The sequence below is a fragment of the Dendropsophus ebraccatus genome, chromosome 14, assembly GCF_027789765.1.
Source record: "Dendropsophus ebraccatus isolate aDenEbr1 chromosome 14, aDenEbr1.pat, whole genome shotgun sequence".
Taxonomy (NCBI): domain Eukaryota; kingdom Metazoa; phylum Chordata; class Amphibia; order Anura; family Hylidae; genus Dendropsophus; species Dendropsophus ebraccatus.
In genome coordinates, this window is record NC_091467.1 from 49,725,506 (window position 1) to 49,736,505 (window position 11,000).

The window sequence follows — 11,000 nt, forward strand, 5'->3', positions numbered from 1 at the left end:
CACCACCCCTTGTCTGCTACACTGTAGGGCCTTAGTGCCAACCGCGCCTTACTAGCATTAATAATTTCCTAACATTTGTGTGCACCAGGACCACATCAATAACACACTGTTTAGAAGGTCTGGCATCACATTAGCTAGGGATGACAATAACAGCTTGGGGGGATTGGGATGTCCCTTTTATTTTTGTGGTGCCAGAATACAGTCAGGCTGGCTGTGTCCTTCACATATTGCCCACACTATTGCCTCTGCACACTATTCTAACTTCTGTCAACATGGTCCAAAGTAGTCTCCACACACCCTCGCCCACATCCACCCACACACACTATCATGTGAATGTTTTATTTTTTGACATGTAATAAATCCATTGCGACATATCTTGTTGTTTCCCGAAATCTTATTTTTTACTTGTTTATGTTTTAGTGTTTAAGGGTTAAAAAAACAAATGATTATTGACTGCCACTAAGGAACTACGAAATACGCTTCAAAATACTTAGTGGACTTTGTTTGCATAGAAAGCTGTATTGAATGTTGCTATTGTGTCTTATAAAATTTTGTTGTATGCTTTACGTTAGTAGAAAATGAACACATGCTGGATGTCCTTCAGGAGAATATTTCTAATCATATGTGAGACATTGCTGTATGTGTTAAAATGAATGTGTCATGATAGGAAATATTATAATGTAGTTAAGTATTTCATTTATCAGGCCAACACTCTCCTGCTGTGGCCACTTCCTGCCTTGGCCACAGATGGCAGCAGAGAGCACTGTCATACATGACAAACAAGGAATCGCAACATTCACTACATGTTCGTAGTAGGTTCACAATACGTGTATTTGAGTCAGTATATTTTGGTCAGTATTGTTAACAAAACCAGTAGTGGCTTAAAAACACAAAGGCTGTGTTCACACAATGTAGAAATAGAGTGGCTGTGCGCCATTTAAAGTGAAATATTGCTAAGTTTTTTTCTAAGAATGGATGTTATTTGGAAATGTCCTTATTTAGTGTTTTAATGGCGCACATCCACAACATTACAACATTGTGTCGAGATCCTTTGGGTGTTTAGAATCCACTGCTGTTTTTGTTAGCTATACTGAGTGAAATACACGTATTGTGAAGCCACTAGCGAAGATGTAGTGAATGCTGCGATTCCTTCTTTTTGAGGTCTGAGCCTGCTCTATGCTGACATCTGTGGGCAAGGCAGGAAGTGGGCAGAGCAGGAGAGGCTTGTGATGATCACTAACATATTTTGGGACATTAATGTTATTATCATGACACTATCATTTCCACATAGAGCTCTATGTCCGATGGTAGTAGAAATCTCCTCCTGCAGGACATCCAGCATGTGGTCATTATGTACAAAGTGGAGGATATATAAACGTACACACAATAAACTACATAATGTAGCGTTTACACTGGCAGATTGATGTGATGGATTTTGGATAAGAAATCCAGGAGATGACTGTAGACAAGGAACAGGTGATCAAGTAAAGAGCGAGATTTCTAATCTTTGAATACACTCTTCTGTGTTTTACAGAAAAAAAATGGATGATAAAATAATATTTTTGAACCGCAACCTAAGTAGACCACATCCAGCTGGCGCACCTGGGTGATGTGTGGAGGGATATATGTGGTGTGTTAATAGTGATTGTTAAGAAGTGAGATGGACTGTGGCACTAGAAGATATCAGATCCTGTTACATATCCCACACTAGAAAGTTAGACATATAGTGCGCACCCTGCTGGTCACTCCATAGGAAATGCACATGTTTTGATCACATCAATCTTTCAGCACACTAGGTTCAAAGGACTATACAATTAACATTAGCATGATGTGACCATGCTCGATAATTACTGGCCAGTAGTATATCGAGTGAGGTAATGTGTATTTTCGAACACTACTATGTGGGAACACACAACATGTTTTACATACATTGAAAAGGCAGACACATTGTTTAGTCGAATAAGAAAATATATTTTTTGTTTTAGTAAAAAGAGAATGAAAATTAAATATCAACCAATACATCGGGTTCAAACAACAAAAGAAAATAAAAAAACACACATCCCAGAGACAGGTGACATACATGCGGGAAAACATCAGTCCTGTGGCCGTGGCTCATAAGGGAGGCTGTGAAAGGGGCACGGGCACGGCGCCTTCAGGAGTCATGAAGTAGTCAGCAAAGAGGTTCCTGACCACTATCCCGCGGTTGAGTTGTCTCCCTTGGCCATAGTTGATAGGGGCACTAAAAGCTGGCAGTGTCTCCACGTTCACCTCCGGGGTGGGAGCATAGTCCCGAAGGTAGTTGTGGAGAACACAGGCAGCTTTAATGACCATGTCAACTGTGGCCAATTTCAACTGCAGGGCAGTGGTAAACACTCTCCACTGACTAGTCATGATCCCGAAGGCGCACTCCACGAAGTTACGTGCCCGGCTCAGCCTCCGGTTAAATAGTCTCCCCCGTTCATCCAGCCCTCTCCGTGGGTAAGGGCGCAGCAGGTTGTTGAGTAAAGGGAAGGCTTGATCCCCTACCATGACGAATGGAGCGGGATGCGTGGTACCCGGAAGAGGAGTGGGAGGAGGTAGAGTCACGTGATCTAAGAGTATGCGCCGCCCAAACTCTGATCTCAGTAGCGCCCGGGAGTCCCCAGTACTGCCATAGGAGCCGACGTCGATGGCAAGGAAACGATACGTGGAATCAACAACCGCGATCAGGACCACAGAAAAAAATTTCTTATAATTGAAATACTGTGATCCTGATCGCGGTGGTTGCTTCACACGTATGTGCTTACCATCAACCGCCCCTATACAGTTGGGGAAATTGGCCACAGACTGAAAGCCTGCTGCTGACTGCAACCAAATCTCCCGGGTCGGACTGGGCATCACGATGGGCTGCAAATGCTCCCAGATCACGGCGCACGTGCAACTCACAATTCCAGAGATGGTGGACGTACCAACCCTGAATTGGAGGTGCAACGATACATAACTCTCCCCTGTCGCCAAGAATCTGTGAAAAAATGAAAAATAGTATTTTATGATTCTATTTCACATTCAGCTACATATTAAATTATTACATATTTTAACACTATATTAGATTTCACTACAATTACATGAACAAATAGTTCGCATTAAAATAAAGCATCTTCACCTTAACGTTATGAGCAGACGTCCCACAGGAGGGATGGATTTCCGCATGTAGGTGTCCTGTCTCTGGAGATGTGGGGTCAAAATGGAAAGTAAATTATCAAAGGCCTCCATAGGCAGGCGCACGAAGTCCTGGAACTTGTCAGGATGTCTGCAACAAATTAAGAAAAATATTGATCACTAATATTACACACAAACACACATCATAGGAAGATGTCATACGGTTTACAAATGTTGAAATTAACATCAAACGTTGTAAGGATAAACAAAAAACATAATAAAATTATGGACTTTGGGGTAAACATTTGTGGACAGTAACCTTTACATTTGCAATATTACATTCAAAGATTTGACGACTTTGATGTATTCAAATCGACATACCGTCGCAAATCATCATACAGGCAACCAATGTGGCCCCGGGTCTCCCTCCGAACATTGATGGGGTGGACCCAATATCGCCGTCCCACCTCCTGCAGACGGCGCTGCTCTGCGTCTTTTTGCCTCTGAGAAGAATTTTTAAAAAATTAAATTTATTATTTTTAAGACATCTCAATTAGTCACAAAATTATTACACAGTTGCATTTAAGGACCTTTGGTCAACAGTACTTAAGGGAGCTTGCATAAACAATACATTTAAATCAATGTTTTACGGATTATAAGCCTAAACAGTTTGTAAGGCTAGTTTGAAATAAGTTACATAAAGCTTTAAAAAAAAAAAAAAAAAAAAAAAAAAAAAAAAAAAAAAAATATATAGAGACTTACACACAAACGCTGGTAATAATTACGCATCTTCCACAGGATCGAAAGCACCACGAGCTGGTGCTTGCGGCGCAGCCTCATACGCCGGGCTGGCCCATAGGGCGCATTATTAGCGCCATCAGACATCTTTTTTTTTATTTTTTTGGCATTCAAAACACTACAAGCATATGGGCGTACTTCGCGAGTGGGCGGAGATTTTATAGGGATGTGGGTGTGCTTATTTGGCCCGGGGGCAGATTCATGAATCAAATACATGCTTTTGAGCGGGGCCAAACAAGCCAAGACACATCATGACACTACGGCCGGACTCTTACGATAAGACCGTAAGTGGTTTTCAAATACAGCCGCCAGACCACCCGGAGATGTACGGGACAGAAATTTTAACGCCCGCACTGTTACTACGTGTGAAACCGGCCTGAACCTGAACAGGTCCCTAAAAATATCTGATTTTGAAATTTTACTGAAAATTTGGAAATTTGCTGCTAATGTTTTAAGCTTCCTATTGTCTAAAAAAAATTAAAGATCGTTTAATAAATGCTGCCAACATAAAGTAGACATGTTGCTAATGCTATTTAATATATAATTTATGTGGTATAACCACTTTCTGTATACGCAAAGAAGTTTCAAAGTTGGAAAAATGCAGTTTTTCACATTTTTTCACATTATTTGGGTTTTTTTCATAAAGATTTGTTATGATTATCGACTCCAATTTACCAGAAATGTAAAGTACAATATGTCACGAGAAAACAATCTCAGAATCAGCCGGATAGGTAAAAGCATCCCGAAGTTATTAATGAATAAAGTGACACTGGTCATATTCATAAAATTTGTCTCTGTCATTAAGGCCATTTCAGGCTCTGTCCTTAAGGGGTTAAAAGGGATTATAGAGCGAAAATCTTTTCCTTTCAAATCAACTGGTTTCACAAAGTTATATAGATTTGTAAATTACTTTCATTTAAAAATCTCCAGTCTTCCCATACTTATCAATAGGGTAGGAAAAGCTAGAGCCCCAAATATAAAACCAGATAGGTGGTATAATTGAAATTTCCTGTAAGTCCTTATTACATGGAGCCATAATCTGCTCAATAAGTCTGATTCGGCAGATTGTGTAATAAAGACAACAATTAGCTGAAGAAACAATGATCGGCTAATCGTTGTCTTTCAACCAGCCTAAAAATAATGACAGCGTGTCACTTCAGCAACCAACTCTGAAGTTCCAGCGGTGGCTGCGGACAGCAGGGAGAAGCTAGGAGAACAGCAGGAGTGTGGATAAGTATGCATAACATTTACTATTTTACACTTAAAGGGAACCTGTCGCTATGGAAATGGTACCTAAGAAATGGTACCTTAAGCATATAAAGCAGAACGAGCTAAGCAGATTCATATATATCTTTTTGGGAATAGATTCAGTATAACCTCAACTCTGCTACTTCACTACCTTAACTTCTGCTACTTCACTACCTCAATTTCTGCTACTTCACTACCTCAATTTCTGCTAACTCAGTACCTAAACTTCTGCTAACTTACTACCTCAACTTCTGCTACTTCAGTTACCCATTGAAAGGAAGGAAGTATTTACCCTCTTAATTTTTTTCTTTCATTCTTAGATATTTCCATATCTATCTGGTATGACAATAACTGCTAGGCATCATGCCTGTCATCTTGGATCATGTTAGACTGCCTATATCGCAACAATTAAACACTTTTGTCACCTACACAAAAAAGAAGGCCCCCAAATATGTTATTGTTGCCCTGATTTATTCTCTTCTGGATAACCATAAATTTTTACCAATCGGTCTTCCCCTTCCCAGTCTATCGTGAATGCAGCAGCCAGTCTCATCTTTCTGTCCAGCCACTACAATATTCACTATGGAGTACAAATACCATTACTGCTACAGCTCCACCTATTGGTGACTTTTAGTACTAACATTTGTAATGTAGTAAAAGGTGAGCACACCATCTGAAGTGCCTTTTTCAGATTTTTGTTTCATTTAGGAAGGTGCCTAATCCCCTAATTAAAGGATTGTCACATTGAAACCCAACCTGCCCAACCACTTTCTCTAGAAAATCTGCCAGTGGAGGAGGGTCTGTAGGCCACCATTCACATTAGATGGTCAGAATTGACAAGTTAATTCTTTGGGCAAACAGCGAAACTGCAGGCAAATATCACAGAGTCTATGGAACAGGCAAAACTTCAGACGGAGTCTGCCTGGCGGAATCTGCTTTAAGTCTCTGCAGTCTCTTGTGCTGCGCAAGTGTGGTGTGCCACCCCCGTGTTGATATGGAGGTGGTACGGCTGGTCACTTGCTAGGTCGTGGAGTGTGACCCAAGCTCTATGGTGGTTGGCCAAGATGTGACCAGACCCTAGTGTGTTATGTCCTGACACCAGTGCCGATTGGGCACACAGGTATGGTGGCACACCTGTTTTAATTATAAAGGGCCAATTACACCTTGTTCCTCTGTGGTCAGTAACCTGCCGGGCTATCCCGGGGTCCCTTGCGCTGTTATCATGGTGGTCGGGAGTGGAGTAATGACCCACCCAGACTACTGGCACTGCCACCCACAGAAAGGGGAAATGTCCCAAGGGGTGAATGTGTCCTGTGTTGGTGCAGAACGAAGAATCACAAAGTCGCTTTACAATAGATAAAATCTTGTTTACTCTGGAGGTACTTGTGCAGCAGAACATACAGCTTTGCATTGACAGAGTACTTGATACTTGATAAGACACTTAACAGTTCAGGATCCAGATCTGAGATAAGAGTATAGCGAAAGGTACAGTCGTGTCGACTGGGTTGTGTGTTGAGAGGTATAAAGAAGAATCAGAAGAGCAGAGAGGAGGATGACGTGAGAGTCCCAACCCAAGTAGTACTGTGCTCTGTCGGGATGTTGGAGGTAGAAAATAGAATGAGACTTGAGAGAGAATACTTGTGCCTGTGCATCGACTCTTGTCGGAATGAACCACCTACCAGTCCTACCAGGCTTTCAGAAGCTTTGCTCTATCCTGATCAGTTATTAGCTTTCTGCTGTTGTGGATACTGTCCTGAACTGTGATTCTCCTAGTCCACGGCGTGGGTTGAGATGATCTCTGACTTGTCCTCTCCTGTAAAGGGTCTAACACTGCATAGTGATGAGTAGGGTGACTTGAGGAGAAACTGTCAGGTGCGTCTTGTCTTGCTTCCTTACTGTACAGGAACTCGACTAAGACTGCATACTAAGGCTGGGGACCTGGCAGAGGGCCAGGGCCCGAATGAACCGCTGTAGGGAGCGTTCTAGCTTGCGTTCTTTCCCTACAGAGTCCAATATCCATAGAACAACACACTTCTTCTACCAACGTGACTTCCTATCTACAGCTTCCTATAAGGTGTGCTTTGAATGGGTGAAGAGTGCATAAAGAAGAAGTAAAGAAGGAGATGATAGGACAGAAGAAGAAGATACTCTCATAGGTCCACAGATCCATTTGACATATAAGCAAACAATAACCCTTTCCATACTTCAGCTGTGCAGCAACTAAGTACATGTACTTACAATAGCGACATCTGGTGGCGAAACTTTATCACTACTACATCACCACTCACAAGAAAGTACAGGTTTTTGTGAAGGGTGTAACCAATAGCAACACCCGTGGTGAGATACCACACAAGTTCCCTTAATTATTTCCTCCCCATTTCCTAATAATTCTTCTTTAGGGTGCATTCACACATACAGGATCTATAGCATATTTGATGGCGCAGATTGGATGCTGTGACTGTGACTTAATGACTGAACACGGCATAAAATCTGATGTAGAACATCAAATCTGCTGCAGATCTTGTACATGTGAACGCACCCTTAGGCTATGTTCACACAACGTAAGTTTTTTGCAACACGACCATGATTAATACTTTACTTTCATTGTGCTGCAGCTAGAGGGAATCCCGGACGGAGTGTATACACATAGTATACACTCCGACCGGGATCGCTAGCAGCGCCGCAAAAAACGTCTGCATGCTCCAATGTGTGCAGCAGGGAATTCGGATTGCAGCGCACACTGATGCACCCGCATCCGAATTCAGCAGAAGTGAAGATCATCTGGCTGCTACCTTACTTAGTACCAGCCAGGATGATCTTCAGTAACACCTGCCGAACTGTGACCCGGCTGGGTCAGAGAACGGCCGGTGTTATACGTTGTGTGAACATGGCCTTAAAGGAGAAGTCTGGCGAAAATTTTTATTAAAGTATTGTATTGCCCCCCCAAAAGGTATACAAATCACCAATATACAATTATTACAGGAAATGCTTATAAAGTGCTTTTTTTCCCCTGCACTTACTACTACATCAAAGCCTTACTTCCTGGATAACATGGTGATGTCACGACCCAACTCCCAGAGCTGTGCAGGCTGTGGCTGCTGGAGAGGATGATGGCAGAGGGATGCTCAGTTTCCCTCCATTGCCCGGTGTCCCTCAGTGTCCCCCTGCCATCATCCTCTCCAGCAGCCACAGCCCGCATAGCTCTGGGAGTTGGGTCGTGACATCACCATGTTATCCAGGAAGTGACATCACCATGCTATCCAGGAAGTGAAGCCTTGATGCTGTAGTACGTGCAGGGAAAAAAGCACTTTATAAGCATTTCCCGTAATAAGTGTATATTGGTGATTTGTATAACTTTTGGGGGACAATACAATACTTTTAAAAAGTTTAGGCCAGACTTCACCTTTAATGTCCATTAAATTTTCTAGTCATTCTTGTTTAAAGTCAAATTAACTCTTTACATGTCTCCTCGGTATAGAGCTTTGTAAAGCTCTATGGAATATGCTTGCGCTATACAAATAATTATAGTAAGAAAGCAGAAAGTGTTTGTCACTCTTGAAGCTATTTCCTTTGTTGTGGACCTTAGAGGAATAGACCACTTAAAAGGAGGTGTCTAGAAGGAACACACTGCGAACAGTAGAGATATCCAACAATTGTTCACTATCACTTAGGAGGACTGCCATGGACATGCCGGGTCCTCCAGGATGAGAGATGCTCTAATGCAGCTGCTCATTCATCTCATGAGGGTCCTGAAAAATCCCTACATCCCACCCACACTAATGCAGGATTTCCTAAAATAGACTATAACCAGACAGCAGCTTTAGCCTGCCATACAGTCAGACCATAGAGATGATCACATGATGGGATTGGTAATGATCTGCAAACATCGCTCCCAGGGGGACAATAGACTGGAAATAATACTTGTCTGCGGTGCAGAACTTGCGCCTCATAGAGCTATATTTATACCTGGTGTCTATTTGGACAATGACACTAGTTGCTGGGTTCCCTTCATAAAACTAAAAGCAATGAGTATTGATAACACAAAATAGCGTCTCTGGTTATCGGGAAACCCAAATGATCACATCCCAATTTCTCACAGGTAAGGTTTAATCTGTGGGGAGACTCCAAATGAAGTGATCATTACTTTGCAGCGCCACCAGTGGAGAAATTGAGTATTACATGGTTCCTTTTGAAGTCAAAAAACTTTCTATGTAATACATGGATATGCCAGGTCCGTAACAGAGACCCTTCTTCTAGCTCTGGCTGACTGATAAAAACCCCATCGAGGGACCCCTTTTTTTGCTAGATAGAAAATGTGAGATGATTGTGTAGATTGTCTCCAATTGTTTTTTTTAACCTATCTCTCTAGCAATTGGCGGACAACTTTAGTGTGTAAAACACAGGTGATGGAAATGGTTATGGCACAGTGATTTAGTGACATCTAGTGATCATCATAGTGATCATCTAATGACCCTTAAAATCACCCATAACCACCCATGTTAGGGAATATTTGTTTTCTTCTGTTTCTTGGGAGAATTCTGCAAAATGGGCTAGTTGTGAGGTACAGTATGTATACCTTACTACTATATACATTACAACTAGTAAGGGGTTCCATTGGGTCCCCTGTTCCTTCTCATCTGGTGGATATTAAGCATAAATGATGTTGCCCTTTAAGGACAATAAATTTGATGTTAATGACAATTCGCACATAGTCCTGGATAATTCAGGGTTGTAGAAAATAAAACACATATGGTAAAATGGGTATAGGCAGCCTAGTGATACTTACTGTGGAAAGCTATATGACTGGCTGAATTTCTTCCCATAATCCATTGGGTTTCCTATAAAAAGGCCCATCACATCTGTGTGAGAGCGGGGAAAATGATAGTGAACTCCATCGTGAGTGTGCACAGGGCTGCACAACATGTCCGTAGATTATTACTTATAGATTATACCAAATAACGTGGAAAAGGGAAAAAAATAACACTGGGAGAATTAGATGACGCTTTCATCCATTGTATAAAATAGCAAAATGTAATAGGATACAAACCAAACAAACCATAACATTATATGACATTAAATACAGCACAAATGTTACACAGTACAACGTTACTAAAAGGTTATATAGAACACGATACTATAATACAGTCATATATGACACAAAACAACACTACTATATTGCTATATAACATTAAAGAGGTTGTCCGGGAAAATGAAAGCTTGGCCAGGGTGTCGGGCTGCCTTGGACATGTTGGTAATGCATACTGTTCCCCGGCCACTGCCAGATCTCAGGCCACCTGTTCTCCAGCTCTACCTGTGTTTTCAGAACATACAATGCTAAAATATACATTAATACTATGTAAAATAATGACATAGAAAAACCCTACAATGCTGCTATATAGCACATCATATAATGCAAAATAGTATGGCACAAAACAACACTGCTATAATGGTACAGTGGTACCTTGGTGTAAGAGCGTTTTAATTTAAGAGCTCACAGTTTTTCAAAATTGTGACTTGGTTTAAGAGCATTGCTTTGGTTTAAGAGCTCCCTGTACTGGGTGGGAGCGCGAGTGGAGGAGGGGCATGGTCTGCATAGCGGGGTCTACAGCTCTGTACTCAGACCCAGAAGGTCTCCCTCACCTTCCAAATCATAGCAGATCCACTTCAGGCTGGGGCTTGCATCAGGGAACAGGACGGTGGAGGTAATCTCTCCATAGCTGTAACCCCTCTCTCCCCGGACAGAGAGTGCTGCTATATACTGTGCCCACATCTGCCCTGCTCATTCCCTCATGCCCCCTGCAGTCTCTGTCCGCCCT

The 11,000-nt window shown here is 42.0% G+C and overlaps 1 protein-coding gene across 1 annotated transcript; it reads right to left on the reverse strand.

Annotated features, from left to right (window-relative positions):
* Positions 1-1,953: 1,953 nt before the first annotated feature.
* Positions 1,954-3,804, reverse strand: LOC138772527 (uncharacterized). Its single transcript, XM_069952993.1, has 3 exons — positions 3,520-3,804; positions 3,143-3,289; positions 1,954-3,001 (listed from the first exon to the last, which is right to left on the reverse strand). The coding sequence occupies exons 2-3, from the start codon at positions 3,250-3,252 to the stop codon at positions 2,113-2,115; spliced, it is 999 nt and encodes a 332-aa protein (XP_069809094.1). The 5' UTR covers positions 3,253-3,289; positions 3,520-3,804; the 3' UTR covers positions 1,954-2,112.
* Between the last annotated feature and the right edge of the window lie 7,196 nt (positions 3,805-11,000).